General features: G+C 47.1%; 2 protein-coding genes across 2 annotated transcripts in view; one reads left to right on the top strand and one right to left on the bottom strand.

Annotated features, from left to right (window-relative positions):
* The window catches only part of LOC149348090 (uncharacterized), a 292,673-nt gene extending 280,877 nt beyond the window's left edge, over positions 1-11,796 (top strand). The window contains exons 97-101 of the mRNA XM_089541683.1: positions 1,947-2,054; positions 3,440-3,464; positions 6,517-6,524; positions 9,835-9,945; positions 11,738-11,796. Coding sequence (XP_089397809.1) covers positions 1,947-2,054; positions 3,440-3,464; positions 6,517-6,524; positions 9,835-9,945; positions 11,738-11,796 — 311 coding nt within the window. The remainder of the gene's footprint in view (positions 1-1,946; positions 2,055-3,439; positions 3,465-6,516; positions 6,525-9,834; positions 9,946-11,737) is intronic.
* A 1,040-nt stretch (positions 11,797-12,836) lies between these two features.
* On the bottom strand, positions 12,837-13,970 carry LOC149348089 (uncharacterized). The gene has a single exon (XM_089587916.1). It carries the CDS (start codon positions 13,953-13,955, stop codon positions 12,837-12,839), a length of 1,119 nt encoding a protein of 372 aa, XP_089444042.1. The 5' UTR covers positions 13,956-13,970.
* Positions 13,971-18,483: the final 4,513 nt, after the last annotated feature.

Raw genomic sequence — 18,483 nt, 5'->3', positions numbered from 1 at the left:
CGCTACTAGTTTTTAGAATTTCTAAATCGCCATTAACCTCGCCGCTGCGGGTCAACAAATTTCGTGCATTACGTGTGGAATTCGCAAATCGTGCGCCTGCAGTACGCGCCCAGCGACGTCCACCAGACTCCTCCAGCCTAGGTGGGGAAGATGACGTCACATGGCATGTGCGCCACGTAGTGACGCGCTTTGAAGGAGGTCGCTGAGCGGGCACCGGAGGCGTACGTGTGGTTTTCGAATTTCTCCAGAAATGGCCCAAATCTGTCGGGCCACACCGGCGAATCTAAGGGCGCTCAGCAAATACTAAAAACTATAATAGCCATTACTAGTGGCCAGCTACAAATATCGAATTGCAACCAAGCGCCTATCTCACAGTTAAATAGTTAAATCTTAGAACTTAGTTACTTACTGTTTAGTAAGTAACAGGATTCGCTTCTCTCCTGGTGTCCACACTCCCTTTCAGAACTTCTCGCGTGAGTTAATCGCGGTTGCACAGCCATCTTCAGTCTGCTAAACGTAACTCCCTTGCGACGCCCGGTGTCAGGAAGCGGAGAAAGCTAGTCGCCACAATGCAGAGGGAATGGCAAAGCATTTGCGAGGAACTTGTCAAATTCGGCGCGGCGTTGACTGTAGGAATAGAGCGAGACAGCTGTTGTGCAATAAGCGCAAAGGTGTTTCTGTCTCCGATACCTTTCCAGTAGAACTTTCCTTCCATTTGCTCTCCACGTAGCCAATGTCATTGTGGGGAGATGGCCATGGCCCTGCACGGCGATGCGCACTTTGCCGGGTATACTTCGAGAGCGTCTCCAGCAGAGACGGGGAAAACACTTCTCGCCAACCGATGTGGCTTTACATCGCTTTTATTGTAAAACTGGCTGACACTGTCTGCGCCTATGTCTATGTCTCCCCATCCTGACATGTCCCTGTTTTTGCTTTCCACAAAGAAGTAAATATCGATAACGACCAATGATAAGAATAGTTCCTAGTATTTAGAGAGACAGGAAACGTGGTGAGGGGTAGCGACAGGAAGGGGCTGGAGAGGAATGGTGACGTGATATATTCAATGTGTTATGATGTGTACTTCAAATGGAGAAAGAAGGGTAGCCAGAATGACTCGAAGCTTGCTTTGGTTGTGCTGACGGGTGGAAAACGTGTAGAAGGACTACGGCGAGAGTGCTAGGCGAAAGAAAAGCACGCTACTTTGAACTGAAATTCTTCTGGACGAGAACATGTTAACATGGAGACACCATTACTCAAAGAATATCAATAGTTTAGTGTATATCCCTACCATCGCAAGCTCTTATTCGGCTGGCCTTCCAAGCATTGCTAGAGGAACACTTTTTTTTTTCAATTCAATACAATTCACTTTATTCACCAGACATTTCTGGATGATTTCCTGGATAAAAGCTGCTCACGCAGCTTGACGAAGTCCAGGAAACCAATACAAGGCAAAGCGCACAGCATGTGACAACTAGTTTTAAGCCATCAGTAACCATTAATGATATTATAAAAATAAATGATAAAAACACAAAGCATACAACAGAGGCAGTAATATAAAAATGTCATGAAACTCCTAGCTGTACAGAGAAAAAAGGGAAGAACAAACAGACAACTGACACTTAGCTTGCAATCCCGAGCAATTTTTCTGACACCGCAGAATAATTTCGCGAGCCCCTCATACAATGAAGCGCACTTTAGGAAACACAAAGGTATGCTTCTCAGCGGCACCTGAGTAGTGAGTGATCTTTCTTTGCAAACCAATAGGCTTTCCCCTTCCACAGTAGTCAGTCATTTATGGTTCATCGTCCCGTAAGTATGTATACAAAGATCTCCGCCAGGGACGTTTGTTATGCATGAGGCTATCAAACGAGCTCGAAAGGCGGTCAGTGGCTGCCCGCAGACCAACGTTTAAAAATAGAAAAATATTTTGAACAACCTATTTTCAGATTGCACGGAAGACATATGTAGCGTCTACTGCAAGGAAACGTACCCGCCTGAAGAACTGCTGGAGTCCAAGTGCATTAACAATTTCTGCTACTGTAACAGGACAACAGGTGCGTGTGCTCATGTTGGACATATTTTGGAATCCAAACTTACGGCATCATGAATGGAAACACTCAGTGGTGGGGTTGCTGAGGAGCTTAGGGAAGTGTTTTACGCTGAGTAATGACGGCAGGAAGCTGGTCGAGTTGGTAAACCTCGAGCTCTTCGGTCGATAAACAAGAACTACAAGATTTGATGCACATCGGTTGAATTTTTGGTCGGATAAAAAGCACGATAAGCAGCACCATGGAACGTGCACATGCCGCGCTGCATTCAGCAAAAAAAAAAACATGAATAGTGGTATAGAAGACCCATGGAAATTCGGAAAAGGTACATTGAGAAATGAGTGGTAGAAGTAGGTGGGGCTGTTGAAAATTGAGCACTTTTTGGAAACAATGGACAGACTAGCACAGGGCGGACAAATTGTCACAGGGTAGAACTAGGCGAACTTCTAAGGTTCATGTCCACTGGAAGCAAAGGCGATGTATTTAAATGACTTCACAGTCCCAAATGAGGCTGTGTGCTTTTCCCTCGTCTGCCTCCTCATCCGCGTTCCCCAGGCCAACATGGATGAGCTATCCGTCTATCAACTCGATTATGCCTAGAGGGTAGCCTTGAAGAAGCGGGTGCTTTTTAGTGTTCTCAAGGTGAGCTCTCTGGTGTAAACGCAGGATTGGGTATATATCTGATATGGGACCGTCAGTTCTGTCTTATAGCCAAAAATGAGTAAAGTTGTCCTCTGTGTCCACTTACGCTCATGAAGTCCACACCACGACGTGCGTCGCATTCTCCCCATTTCCAGACTACTTGCCTCTGTAGCCGTGGCCTGGATGAAACGTTATCACTGATCGTTGAGGGAAGGAGCATTTTCACTCGTGATATATTGTGAAGGCTACGCTGTTAACTCCGGAGAATAATAGAAAGCTCTTCAAAAGCTATCTCTGCAAAATGCACTTTTTTCATGGCCTGTCAGATGCATATCTGACTTTGAAGCGTGCTAAGCAAACTTATGTCGGCATGCAAAATATTTATTCCCTGCTGAAGACAGGCAGTCGAGGTCAACAAGGGTGGAGAGGTAGCCTGAGAACAGCACTGTGAACCTGCCGTTGGCATCTGGGCGAGCGCAGACCGTGAGTTAAGAATCAACTCACTGGGCCAAATTTGTGCTCTCAACGCGCACCTTTATGATAAAAACCTGCATTTTGTCTTTCTCACGAGACGACGCAGCATCTTAAGCCGCATGCGCACGGCAACCGCAGCGTGGTTCTCAAGGGGGCCTCATTTGTTCTGCAAAACTTTTCCCATCCATTAAACTTCATCGCTTCTATGCCTTCTGTTTTCATCTCCCCGTGCCCACTCCGAATACCTTCTGACTTCTTTATTTTTTTTATTGCAGATAATGAAGACCGCAGAAGACGGAGGTCGCTGCCAGGTGAGTCATTCAGTTGAAAATATTTTGTCGTGTTCGCCAATTTCACTAATTGTAGGTCAATTTCACCATCCTAGCAGCAACAAACATCCTAGCAGCAGCAGCATCCTAGCAGCATCATTTCGTCAACTTCTCTACTCTCCCGAATGTTCTTTCGACCCTGTCCACGTTGACAACCTTGGCCCTCTCCCACCTGTTGTGCAGCTGCGGTGACCTGTCGTTCAGCATTGGTATCTCAGCTTGGAGTGGTTGCTCCATACCGCATTTCTATTTTATCTCTTTCCCTAATGCGCACCTTTTCCCTCTTTCCCCGCGCAGGGTAGCCAACCGAACACCCTTCTGATTAACCTTCCTGCCTTTCCTCTACCTCAGTCCTCCCTTTCCTACCACCACAAGGTTTGTGATCTATCCTTACGTATGTCGGCAGCTGCACACTTGGCTAAAGCCTTTCCCTTCCCTGGCATCACCGTATCCCCTGTGGTGTCCACCTGTTTGGTCGGATGGGTTTCTCGCTTCGGCTACTCGAACTTGATCACGAGCGATCGGGGCCGCCAGTTTGAGTGCGACTTGTTTCGTCCCATGTCTTCTTGGCGTGCGTCATGTTCACAGCACCGCGTATCATCGCTTAGCCAACGACGCTGCTGACCGTCTACAGCATCGGCTGGAGGCGGCCCTCATCGCACGCGAAGCTCGTGCTTCTTGTCCTGATCACCTTCCTACGCTCCTCCTCGGCATTCGCTGGACTTTCAGTGAAGGCCTCCCGTGCACAGCGGATGAGTTGGTCTACGGGACCACAGTTGGATTGCTAGGCGAGTTCTCCGCTTCCGCACCTAACGAGGATGTCTCACCGCCCGCTTATATCGAGCAACTCCGCCTGTTCTTCAAGCACCTGCGACCTGCCCCTAGACACAAACCGGCCCGTGAACTCTTCTTCAGCAAAGACCTCGCCGCATCCACGCACGTTTTTGTGCTTCGAGATGCCATCGACCCTCTTTACGACAGCCCTTATCTTATCCTCCAGCACCACGAGAAAACTGAAGCTAGCAGTCAACGGGCAGGGTTGCCAGATGGCTGCGACCTCAGATAGCCAAATTGGCCTCCGTAGTAGCCCAAACGTAGCCAAAGCGAAATTTTTGTGTAGCCCAAAAGTAGCCAAAAATATTGGTTTTTGTGACGACATTTCTTAAGCATATTAAATTAATTTTCGGCAGGAATATTTACATATTAGATTTCTTTCCCGCACATGATGTCTGAGGGGGTGCGCACGGCGTGTTCTTTCCGTTGTTACGTTTCGCACCCGTCATGCACGCTAACCAGTGCGGCTAACCAGGTGCGCTAACCAGGTCCTAAAGATGGGGCCGCAGTTCCACTTTGCAGGCGCGGCAGTAGGCCATATCACCTGAGGCGGGTGACGACAACGATTCTGCACGCGGAAAAGAACGGCGGCGCTATATAACGGAATCGCAGCTCAAGTTTAGGAATATTTCACCTTTTAAATGTTCGCGCGCAGATTAGACACATCGACAGTGAAAATAACTTACTGTATACTTACGCAGCCTCGCATTTAAATTTTATGCTTTAAGAGGAAGGGTCTCACTGAGAGCGTCACCTCAAAGCATCTAGCATGCGCCTTTTTAAGCTATATTCTACGATATGCATGAGCTCAGAATAAATCAAGGATATATGTCATTAGATGATAATCTATGTCGATTTTATCTTCAGTCTAACAGCCCATTCAGAATAATGAGAAAAACATATTACCCATTCCGGCTCCTTTTTTCGTTTCTTTTTGTAGTTCCGGATGTACATCGCCCACTTGCCCATTCTGAAAGTTCTCGTAGCGACGGATCTAATGCCATGTCATGCCACTAACTTCTGCCGCCTTCGTTAGTTACAGTGGGTTCCGCGCCGCGCCGAAGGATGGCTCCATGGCTCCGCTTGAGTGCACGCAGATTACGCAACGGACACGGCGCTCTCACGTCGCTCGCAATGAACCTCGAGGGCTGCACGTGTGCCGCTTGAGGCTGCAGAAAAACCGTAGGCTCTTGCGAGTGGCGCGCTTGCTGTGTACACCACGAGAAATAGGAGGGAACAGAAAATGAAGCTATTAATGCATAAGCATTACTTGCCTCATGCGTATCTTGTGCACAATCTGTCCGCAGTACCATATTAAACAATACAAGAAAAGGACATGCCTGGCGGTGGGTTTCCAACCAGCCACCTACCGCAGCCGAAGCGATGTTCAGTGGCGAGCGAGCGCGGGTGGCGTTAGTTCGCGGATTAAGTGGAATCTGTATAGGCCCTGAAGTGTTTCCGGGGGGCAATATTCACTTAGAGTCCACTCTTTATAAAAGAAATCAAAAGGCCATGATCCTTGACCACCTGAAACACATAAGTTTTCTCGAACACAGCGTTTACGAATTGTCATTTTGTAGCAGACGCGCCCAATTTCTTTAACCTGCTATAGGCTGCATTTTGATTCCAGCATGCATTTTATTTCTGTCACTGTATAATTGTAACAGAGCACATTATAACTACTTTAACTTTTTTTTCACGCATGAAAAGGATATAGCCCAAAAGTAGCCACATAGCCAAAATGAAATTTCTGACGCCAACTCGGACAAAAAGTAGCCCAATTTGGCTATTAATAGCCCAATCTGGCAACCCTGTCAACGGGCAACCAGACATCGTCGGCATGGGCGTGTCAAGGCAGCCTACACCGCAGACCCGTCTCCTTCGACCGACGCCCCAGGCGCACCAAGAACGAATTCTTCGCTTGGTCCTGCACATGCCGCGAGAAAGCGTACCTTCTGTGGTACGTTCCACTTTTCCTAGGGGCAGCCATCACCGACGCCCTTGCTCGCGGCACGCGTTCCCGCCTGCTTCTGTAGAGTCGTGCCAGAGAGAATAAGTTTAAACCTGCTCTCGGCCTGTTCCTTTTCGTCTGCCGTCGCGGTCCCTATTTATGGTAGGTAACAAGTCACCTTCTGCTTTCAAAAACAATTCTGACGAGTGGCGCCGGCGGCCACACATAGGCACGGAAGTCTCAGGGGTGCCTGCTCTATAGGACGCTTGCGATGAATCTGGCGTGTGGACTGGAGCGGATGTTAGTTAGGCGCACCTGCAGTGCTTTCCCACGTCAACTGCATGACCTTCCGCCCACTGGTCAAGCCACCCGTGACGTGCGTCAGATAACTGGGCTAGGTCGGAAGCCCCGAGGCAAGGAACATTATCAGCCACACTTGCGCCTCTAATCGGAGCTAGGCATCGAGTTTATCGCCGCTCTACCGATTGACGGCTGCAATAATTTAGGGGCCCAGTGGTACAAGCTCAGCTCCGACTGAGCTCTGGAAATGAACTATGCCACTAAATGTTTTCGAATCCCCATCATCATCAGCCTGACTACGCCCAGTGCGGGGCTAAGGCCTCCCCCATGTCTGTCTCCCTGTCCTTTGCCAACTACGGCCACCGATCAACGCAAACTTCTTAATCTCATCCGCCCACGTAACTTTCACTCACCCCTGCTATGCTTGCCTTCTCTTGAAATCCACTCCGTTACCCAATACAATGCAATTTCAATACAATTTAGAGTTGCGAATTTAACGTCATTTTTTTCGGTTCGATAAACGAATCGCGCAAGTTTCAAGTGTTTAGGAACGAATCGAATAGGTGGTTAGTTTTACAATGCTTTTGAGTAACTGGTAAAAAGCTGGAATTAGGTCCGCTGTATTCCTCTTGCAGGAGTGTTTCAAAAACAGGAATTACACTCACCGCGTACAACGCTGCCGCTGTCGCTATGGGGGGATGCAGGGTTCAAAGCGGTCCGTTCGTTTGGCGGTGTATATGGCGCGTTCGGGCCCGCGCGGATTCAGCAAACGCGGCCGTAATGCCTCATGTCGGAGGCCATGACTGACATGTACCTCTTTCCTGCATTATGCACTGATATGTGGCTACAGCTTAGTCTCAGCAGTCGAGAACAGAACGAGGTGCAGTAACTACGAGTTTAGCTTGACGATGTTGTTGTTGTTAGTGGCTATTTATTGGTAATAAAAATAAATAAAAACGGGAGGAACAGATGTTAGTAGCCGCGGCACCTGCCATCGAAACCAATGTGTGTTGCCATCACCTGATTTAAATCGATGTTGCGTTGTTTTAAGCACTATAGCTATAACTGCATTAACCCGCCGCGGTGGCTCAGTGGTTACGGCGCTGGGCTGCTGGCCCGAAAGACGCGGGTTCGATCCCGGTCACGGCGGCTGAATTTCTATGGGGGCGAAATTGTAGAGGCCTGTGTACTGTACGATCGCAGTGCACGTTGAAGAACCCCAGGTGGTCGAAATTTCCGGAGCCCTTCACTACGGCGTCCCTCATAGCCTGAGTCGCTTTGGGACGTTACATCCCAATAAACCAACAAATAAATAAACTGCATTACTAAAAGCGTTGTACCGCACGCGTCGCCAACAGCGGCTCGCTGCTTCGGACGATCGCTCGTAGAATATTAGCGCAGATGGCGATTATTTGTAAAAATGTTCGGTTTATATTCGATTTGATCTACTCATTATTTTATTCGTATTCGATTAGGCTTTTAACTAAACTAGTCGTATTCGTTTGGGTAGCGAAGCTGCACTATGCGCATTCAAATCGGTTTGGAAAAACAAACTGACGGAAGATTACGATAGTCTAATCTGAAACTTAGCGCAGCTCTTTCCATTTCATCTGCCACCGTTGGCAGGCGGCATGTTGCGCTGCTGGCCAGTCTACGAGACCTTCCCATGGAAGCCACCTTCCGGTTGCCCATTCCTCCGCTCTCGCCGTGGCAGGTGGCGTTTCGCTCCGCTACTAGCTGCCACCTGTCAGGCGGCGTGCAACTGCAGACTTAGTACGCAGAAAGGGCAGCGCTCTACAACTATCACTCTACAGCGCTCTCCAGCTCGAATATCTCCATGCGTACCTCCTCACGTCATGCATTGAATGTGGGTGCGTTTTGAAATTGAAATTGAAATATAACTTTATTCCGTCGAGGTGGAAAGGGACTCGAACAAAACTGAAAACATATCACTTGACGTGGTTCGAGCGTCCATTTACAAGGCATACAGCAGCTGCACATTTACATATATAGCAGCATAATCAAGACAATATACACACATTGCAAGTGAAATCAAGACCTTCCTGGCTGAAAAGAAAAATTATTTGGTCGCAGTGTACGCCAAATTCACATTTTGCACAGCCTTAAGATATCCCCATCACATCAATACCAGCATAATACACCTGAAAGAAAAAAAAAGCATCATTATACAATTTCTACCGAGCATAACCATCACTCTTGTTGTGTAAAAAAATTCTTCAGAGTTTGGGTGCTAACACTCTCGATATTTATATCGTGTTTATGGAGATAATTTAACAAGGTTGGAAGTGAATATTCGAGCATTTGACGGCTGATGGTTGTGCGCATGAATAGAATTTTCTAAATTTCAGGTGACCGCGATGTAGATCTACCTTCTCTTCAACTTAGATTTGATATGGTTTGAATGAGGACCTCATTGTTATGGACATCCTGTTTATATCTTTCGGCTATGATATAGAGTAGAGCCTATGCACAGAAAGTACTTTGAATTGCATAAACAGGCTTCTAGTGTGTGCATAAGGATCTACCCCTGCGATAAGGCGTACTGCTTTTTTGTAGCATGTGAATCTGTTATAAATTGGTAAATGTTGTGCTTCCCCATACAAGAAAACAATAGTTTACATGTGACTGAAACAATTCATTAAACAAAAGTAACTTAACTGGGGTAGGAAGAAAATATTTGAATTTCGCTAGTAGGCCGATGCTTTTGGCAATTCGGAAAACAATATTGTTAACGTGAGTGTGTTTTCATAAACATGTGTTTATGAAAATGTACACCAAGTAATTTTATTGTTTCCACAACTTCTATAGTTGTGTCACCGAGGGTTAAATTAATACGTTTCGCTGATGACTGCCTTGGAGTGAAGCATAGCTGGCCTGCTCCTGTCCGTGCAACCGCAGCGCGGCAAAGGTGGGGAAGAAAAATCGGAACACGCGGCCTGGTTATGCGCAAAAATTTCCCGGTAATAGATAGATTCACTGAGCGGCAAAAACGCACATAGAAGCAAGCATAAGAAACAATGACAGTGCGCGTTCGCTCTCTTGCGTTTGGAAATGCGTGTCAGTGTCTCGGGTCAGACTCTGCTGTCCCTTTGCCAAAGAAATAATTCAAAGTTAGCGCCCATTTCATTTGCCTCTTTTTTTCCTTGTCATCCTGTGTTTCTCTCCTTTTTGGGAACGCTACCTTGTGGGCGTAGAGTGCAAGAAAGCTCCAGTGATTTCTTTTTTCAAACCACAGAGTGCAGCGAAGAGAGATGCATGGAGGTGTGCCAAAAGGCAGAGCCCGGAAGACCTTTGCTGAATTCCACATGCGATGACGCTGCGAGCTGTAGCTGCGTTTATCACAACTGTAAGTAACTACGGTCGCTCGCTTGGATATAATTACAGAGAGAATTTCAGATTCTTAGTATCCTTGTCAAATTAATGGCAACGTCAACCACTAATGCATCGTCAAATTAGCCCCAAACTATACCGCAGCCATCTGTGATCGATACAGTAACGCCGTCATCAGAGAATGTACAAACTCACGATTTTGTTCACCGCGCAACAAGAACGGGACAGGAGACGAAACAGTGAAACAAACAAGCGCTGACTATCAACTAGTTTTCATTGAAGAACGAAAGGCGTATATATACAAACATTAAAACGCTTATCAAGACAACAGAAGTTATCTGGAAGGCTCGTGGGAGTTTAGATAACTCAATTCCCTCTCAGATAAAGCAATGGAAGGGTTGCTGATACACAAGGTATCTTTGTGGTGAATATAAAAGGCCTCCATTATCTCGCGTGTGACTTTATCGCTATGTCGGAACAGGATGCGCGTGTTCTTACAATCAGGTACTCATTTGCACTCTTTGCATAGAAACGTAGACTGTGCAAGGAGGTCACCTTTTGCTCTCCTTTCTGCGTGGTCTTTCAGTTGCATGCATTGGCAGTTCCTGCAGTGGGCACCTGATTTCCGCCTTGTTGAATATACAGACTGTGGACTCCGTGTATCACACGTATCTTACGATTCGCACTTTCTGCATAAAGCTGAAAGAAACCAACAATTTTGTGTGAATTATCTTGTAGTCAGCTTTTCTTACCGGCTGAAGGCGATTCTCATTGGCCATTTTCTTCCGCTTAAGGATTTGTTGCCCGAAAAATGCAGTTTGTTTCGTGGCTGGTACAATGAAGGAATTTCGACCGAATGGAGCGCTTTATCATGGGCCTCAGTTTCAGAACCAAAAGCGGTTTTTTCGATTCGCGATTCGCTTGCCTGGGAGGAATCACGCATACCAGCTCGTGGCGAGAACTGAAGCCGCATTGAACTGCTGCAGCCTGATAAGACAGAGCCGGGAATTCAGAACTATAACGAAACTTTGGAAACAGTGGCACAGTAGACACCATTTGGGCCCTGTTGTGAGAGCTTCCCTCAAAGGCCAGCGTCAGCTGCCCGCATCATCTAGTTAGGCTAAGAATAATAATTAGCTCGCGCAGAAGCGTGGACGACGCGAGTCTCTGTAGAAGGCTGGTCCCTCCTCTCTGTGCGTCATCTTGTTTTAAGGCGATAGCCTTTAATGCCTCATACTGTCGTTAGCAGACGCGTCGGCAGCCGTGTCGACAGACGCGACGGCAGCCGTGTCGACAGACGCGACGGCAGCCGTGTCGGCAGACGCGTTGGCAGCCGTGTCGGCAGATTTGTCCGCCTTTCTGGGTCACTGCTTAAAAAGAAACTGCGCCGAGGGGGGGAATCGAACCAGGGCCTCTGGCATTTGAAGCGGAAACGCTACCACTCCGCCATGAAGGCTCAAGGTTCGAGCATGAATAAAGGCGCATCTAGTGAATGCATGGGTTTCATAAATAAAGTAAAAGGAATAAAGTCAAGAAAAGGAAAAAAATAATAAGCAAAATAATCAAAAATAAAAACAAAATAAAATCGTATATGAAAATAAAAATAAAAACTGTAAAAATAAGAAAAAAGAGCAAGAATAAAAAATAACAAAAGAAACAAGATATGAAAAATAAAAAGCAAATAAAAACAAACAGTGCGCCAGGAAACGCTTTCGCCTTGCAGCACTTTAGAGAGCCAAAGTGCCCCCTGAATTTTTTTCCTTTACTGCTGCGAAGAACGAATAATGTGGCGCCTTCTTCTCTTCCAGTTCCTCCCGACCAGGAACGCCGCCGCTTTCAGGCATGGAAAGAGGCTTCGGTTCGGTGATGCGCCATTACCGGCTGCCGCGTTCCTAAAGGCACTTTTGACGAGAATAAAAGATTCAGATATTTTCATTAAGTGCGCCCATGTGTGTGTCCACCTTTTGAGCTGTTTCAAGGGGCTTTAGTACACTTGTTCGAGTAAAGGCATATTCATTTCTTGCGCGCATAACAACTACCAATCTAATGCATAGCTTATTCTGGGTTCCGAGTGTTTCGGGCACATCTCCGCAGCGAAGAGTACAGAATTTGTTAGTATGTATTTGAAGGACACTGTGGGCCTACTGTTTTTGAGTAACTCCGGAGAGTGCTGTTTTCAGAAGCCAGTTCGCAAACAAGCTGTATAGCCACACCAGGAAGCAAAGGGCGTGTCACATTACCGGACAACAGGCAGATAGGCTGTTTTTTTTATTGTGATATTGATTGCCTCAGTGCACAAAACGGTATGTAATGATAGATGAGGATTCCTAAATAAATGAGTAAAGGTTCACTCATCCAATGAAATTGAGCAGTGAACGATGATGAGGACCTTGTGTGCAAGCGGTGTATGAAGCACTATCGTCGGGCGAAAGCAACACCCTCTCAATATACTAAGGCCTCTCCACGAGCCGCGTGACGTCATGCCAAGGGACCGTGCCGGCGCTGCGCTCCGCGATTTCAGCGGGGCCGCGCGCCGCGCCCACATGCACTTCTTCGGGTACTGCCGCACGTAACTGCTAAGAAGTTCCTAGCTGTCTTATAAGTGATTCCTTCATTGTTATTTTTTTCGTTTTTGCAGGAAAGAAATGCGCGAGTTTGTGCGCGCCTTAGAATATCATTTGATCAGTTCGTGAACGTTAAAAAAAACACCGTCTACTGCGCATTGTGATAGTTTTATTATGTATTATGTTTTGCTTAAAACTTTCACATACAGGTATAATGACGCTCACAATAAAGTTGCCCTGTTGAAGAGTATTTGTACAGCAAGTCTCACTCCTGCAATAACAAACGACGAGACACCAGCAATGAAGTGTTCGCAAGGCATTTTTATTGCTTTGGGAATAAAACTTACTTCTTCTTAAGCGTTGCTGCTTTCCGGGCGGCAGCCTTCTGCTGCGCATTGTCTTGTATGGCGTCATTTCTCAGTTTGCAAAAGTTGTTTAAAACAACGTTGGTTGCAACGCGAACCACCAAGCGCACGAGAGTTTGTGCAGTGTGGCCATTTTCACATGTCTCAATGTCATGTTCTTCCAGGAGGGAAATCGTCTGTGAAATCACGACACCGCGTTGATTCCTACAGGAGAGAAAATCTTCCGCGTTTGCTCCCAAAGACAACTTCTCTGCAACTAGTTTTGTCATCAGTACCATGTGAACTGTGCATGGCTGGGGAAACTTCAGCCCTCCTCTTGACAGGTTAGCTATCATGGCAGTGTTTTCCGCTTCGATCTCTCGATTTTCAATCACCAATGTGCTGAAGCAAGCAGAACATGAAAGCTTCTTTAATAAAGCAGCATGAGCAGCATATCCTGCAATATAAACAATAGCATCCATGTCAGAGTGGGCGCGTGTAATATCGTCGTCGCTGACAGCCACAGAAAAGTTGCACGCTACAGGATCCTCATTTACGTCTTCAGATTCTGTTTCCTCGCATGGAAATGTCAGAAGTTTTTGAAGACGAAGCTTCTTTTCACATTCGTATTGCTGACGCACGGAAATGTGGTACTGTGCTCCTGCCAGCTGGCGGTAGCGGCCGAACCGGTCTTCTAGCGGATCCGTCTGAAATTTGCCCAGCAGCACGTACTTGAAGTGAAGTTCTTCTAAGCAGTAGCGCGAGAGTTCTACCAGGGAATAGCATGTCAATCGCAAAGCACTGTGTGTCTCTTTCGTCAATGAGCCACTGGTGATGTTGATTCTCGCCCAAGCGTCCAACCAGTCGACAATGCCACTCAGGAAAGCCAACTGTGTGTCATCAACAGACTTTACAGGGTCTTGCATGCTGTCCCTTAGCCTCTGGCCTTTGCAAGGAGTCTTAACATTGACTATTTGCCACCATCTGAGTATGAAGTCAATGAAGAGAGCGGTCGACTCAGCTTGAGGAATCTTGAACGCGGAACCATGTGTTCTGAGGGCATTTGACACAAACTGGTTAATGACGTCGAGAACGAGCTTTACATTTTGCCGCTCCATTGAGGTTGGATTCACGGCTTTTGCGTTCAGTCTGTAAGCAGCCTTCACAAGCGACGTCTTCTCTGAAGAATAAAGCTGCCGCACACCTGCGAAAGAAGCAGCTTTCATACGTGGAGGCCCTTCAGGCATTGCTCCACTCAAGTCCATTTCAGGGAAATAGAGGCATGTTCCAGGGTTTTTCTGGTTAATCCAATTGTTCCTGATGCACTTCACGAGATGCACAGGATCGACCACGTAGAAAAGAGGGCGAGCGTTATTGGCTGGATGGGGATAGACAATGCTCACCTGAGGACTTGCCGCAAATAACATCATCTTGCGGTTCAGAGCATTTTTGTCGGTTATCACAGCGATAATTTTAAGCCCCATTTTCTCAACGTTAATGATGATGTTTTTAACATGCTCGTGCAAAATTTATGCGCTCAGTTTGCTCACAGGTAATATGTGAATGACGTCCTTGTTTGATGAAAGGAGTGATTGCACCATGAACACATGGGCTGTTGTCGCTGGTTCCGTGGAATGTGCCGACGATCCTACGATTGTGCCCCCTTTGTAGTCGAAGTATGGTTTTATGTGGATCTCATCGATCATCAGGGTCACTGTCTTCTCGTGGTCTTTCATTGATTTGACTCGTTCTCGGATGTAGGAGAGAGAGTGCGGTTGATTTTGCTCCAGAAGAGGGTCAGCTTTGTAATTTGAGCAGACACGGCGCAGTGTAGAAGGATTGGGCAGAATGATTCTTGATGCAGCTCTCGTGAAGTGATATGCGTGAGGAGAAATTGAATTCAGAATACTGGCGAATACCAGCAGCTCTGCGCTATACACAGGCTGTTTCGCGAGGAGAAGATCTATCTGCTCAACCAGAAATTTCAGCAAAGCAGAGTGCTCTTTCGTCGTATCACTGTCCTGATACAGTGAACTGACAAACTGCAGTGAACTGACAAACTGCAGTGAACTGACAAACTGCAATACTTTAGTATGTTTCGACACTTTCGTCACCTCAGGTATATTACTCAAGCCTTTCTCGAGTTCCTCTAGCAGTAAGGACAGGCTGGAGATGTCACATACTTGAATTGGCAGAATTCTGCCCGAAGGAAGCGACAGAAGCTTCACTCCGTTCAGGAAAACAGAAAGTGACAGACCAGGGAGAACTACGAAGGCGCATTTCACATTCGGTGAAGGATCATTCTCGATGAGAAGGAACCTAACGCACTGCTAATCGACAGAAACGGTCCAGAATTTCGTGTTGCAGATCCCAGGCAGCTTAGATTTGAAGTCCTTGTAAGATGAAACCTTGTTTTGTTTCTGTTCAAGTTCATTAGACACAAGTGACTTCCTCATAGCCTCCTGCAAAGCAGCGTTTTCCCTTCTTGCTTTTTTTGTCTCTGGAGATTCACTCCGTCCTGGCGTTGAGGACAAGTATTTTGGACAGTTTGCAAACACAGAAGGCACAGCATCATTCTTCAGCTGCAGTCTATCACGCTTCACCTCTATTGTCTTCCCTGGCAATTCATCTTGGTGAGACAACGTCGTAATGAAGTCGCCTGCGTGGAAGTGCTGTTCACACACCTGCACGAGAAAATGACGCAAGGCCATTCGCCATGACTCTCCATTGCCTAAAACACTAAGTAAAAAGAGTTTTAACAGTGCACAGCTTTTACACATTTGCCACACAAACAAGAAAAAATCGCAGCGCGGAGGCCAAAACAGGAAAACTTATACCAAGCAGGACAAACATCAAGTTATACGAGCTAAAACATGAGAATGACGTTCGTCTAAGCTACGGCAGCGAAAATATTCACATCCCTGACCAAATGCATCGCAAGCCTTATGGACATCCACAGAAATAAATGCTTCCTCGACAATTAATACATAAGTTAAAGTGCTATCATTGCCTATAAAGCCAGCATGCCTTTCCCGGAGTCACAGCCTTTAACAATCACGAAAGCTCACAACTAAGATAATTACCAGCGCCTACTAAGCAATATTTCAGAGTCTTACCCTCGAATGCACTGTAGGTGTGAAATCCTTCCGTGGAATGGCTCGCAACCAAGCTTTTCTTCGTGCTTCGTGTCTTGGGAAGCAATAAACACGTACTTTTGGGCCATTCTGGTAGTTTCCACGGCACCCGGGAACACAGCACCGGCCCATGTTTCACGAAGTTGTACTCACAACACGGCAGGCATTCAGCGATTAACTCCAGGCGAGAGCTAGCACTGGTACGCACGCCACACAAGGAACGGCCACACGGAACCGATACAGTCGTGCGAGGACCGAAAACAAATGAAATCAACGCCAGACTGAAAGACTCTGGCAGCAGCTAGACGCTCACTGCAAGACTGCGTTCGTGTCTGTGCTTGCCCGGGCAAGCGCGAGCACATCGAGGGAGACAACCGAGCGGAGCCGCGCTCGGCGAGCAGCCGGACACTTGGCGTGACGTAGCACGTGTGGAAAGGAGGGCCTGGAGAGGCCTTAAGAGTTTTTAGAGGGTGTTGGCGAAAGACCCGCTGCCGCCAGGTGCCGAATTCTTGTCGGCTTCAACGCCAGGCAAGCCCACAGCAGGTGGTGAATGTCGGCCTCAAGATTTCAGTTCTTGCAGACTGGACACCCGGGGCGGAATACACCTTCCAATTGCGGCCACTTTCGTGTAACGGAGATAGGCTGTTGGCAGGCGTTGCCCTCAGGTCATAAAGTTGCATGGCCCGCTCAAAAGGCCGCACTAAAAGCGTAATTTCAAGCTCTCGCTGTTGCCTATCTTCGTATTAAAACGGCCAGAAAATGTATGGAACGCTTAAGCATTGCATTTAAGACCAGAAAGCGACAGCGTTATCGGGTTCCGTTCACACTGCATGCTCAACACTCGCACAACGGAATAATTCCTAATTAGCCAGGCTCATAATTACCCATGTAGGCATCAGCACGCCTCTAAGACAGCTCGCCGCCGCGGTGTCTCAGTAGCGATAGTGTTGAGCGACTGATCCGAAAGACGGGGGTTCGATCCCGGCCGCGCCTGTCGCATTACGATGGAGGTGAACTGCTAGAGGCATGTGTATTGTGCGATGTCTGTGCACGTTAAGAACCCGAAGGTGTGCTCTTTGTTTCGCGCCCGAACCCCATTTCCTTTTCATCCCAAATGAACAAATTTTTGCTTCCATCGCAATTTTTCGCTGTGTTGGGGCTGCGCTGCAGCACATTTCTGGCATGTGCAGGGCTCAACGGTTGCAAGCAGTGGCCATTGAGTGAAGATATTTGATCTTTATAGAGGAAGTTCTCCTAGTCTTTTTGCTGATGCAACTATACTGCTGAGTTCGTTCAACTGGCGACATGAATATTCCGCGCGGAAATGGAATAAAATTAGCTTTTTGATGAAGTATAAAACGAAAATTTTCGCTATCGTAGAAAGTGAATCTTGGGATCGAGCCTGGAAATGAAAATACGGATGTCGGTGAACAACAACCGGAGCAAAGACCTTGCGCTTTTATTCCTTTTTTTCTACCGCTCTCCCCCTTCTGTGAGCCTCGGCAGTGAGCTGCAAGAAGCCCCCGGGGCATTCACACTGCGACTCGCGCACCGCCTGCTTTGGTTCCCGAGAGAGAACAGCCTCCACGGCGTACTTTAGTTTATCGACAGCCCTTTTTTATGCCTCATGGGAAGTCTACGAAATATAACAAAAAAAAAACGCACTTAGATGCCCCGCATAGACTTTCACATTTTTCACAAAAGGGAGACAAAGAATACGCCTTAAAACCGCCCACATGTTCGCGGACTTGTGGCACGTGCTTCACTGGGAACACGGTGGAATTGTGCAGCTCGAAAAACCCCAAACTCCCCACCTCATTGACAGGGCGGCAGCACTTCCACGACATTTCCTCGACCCTCGGGAGTGGTAGGCTTATCGCAGAGGATGTGCTGCCGATGTTCTACGCATGTGCCCGATTTGGAGCGCAGTTTCAGACTGAGTTCCGTTACAAGCATGGCACAAGTTACAAGCATGCCGATTTAGTGGCTCCTCCTGGGAGCACACCAGGTACATCATATGGTTCCAGCGTTGCCTTAGCCGTTCAAAACAGACAAGCTCGGTTCGATCTGAAAGGCTCTTGGAGCACTGCGGGCGTTGTTTTTTGGTTTGCGCGATTCGGAGTGAAACGTTCACTTTAGACTCCTTCGTTTAGGTGCCTCTTTAGGCATGTGTCGGGACGACACTCTAATGAGTTTCACGCGAGTGAGATGTGATTGCCTTTCATCATTAATATGAACATCCAAAGACGCGGCAAAATGTAAGGCGTCTTCTACAAGCTCTCTACAGTGTGCTTTACAAGCATCGAAAACAAGCATATAAACTTATAATACCCTATACTTTAGGTTCCATGATATCGCGGCAATCATCTTCCATAATGTTCACAATTAGCCCTACTTCATTCATCGCAGAGGCCCAAAGATGCAGGCTGAGTTACATGCTGCCGAAAGGAGCATTAATAGCTTAGCATTTTAAAGTTTCCAAAAACGACTCATAGCTTGTGTCCTTGCACAA

Source organism: Amblyomma mixtum, chromosome 4 (assembly GCF_055824585.1).
Source record: "Amblyomma mixtum isolate Tamu chromosome 4, ASM5582458v1, whole genome shotgun sequence".
Lineage (NCBI taxonomy): Eukaryota > Metazoa > Arthropoda > Arachnida > Ixodida > Ixodidae > Amblyomma > Amblyomma mixtum.
This window is presented reverse-complemented; position numbering and strand designations above follow the sequence as displayed.

Excerpts from the sequence above, each read along its gene's own strand:
- LOC149348089 (XM_089587916.1), bottom strand. The coding sequence starts at position 13,955 with ATGGAGCGGCAAAATGTAAAGCTCGTTCTCGACGTCATTAACCAGTTT.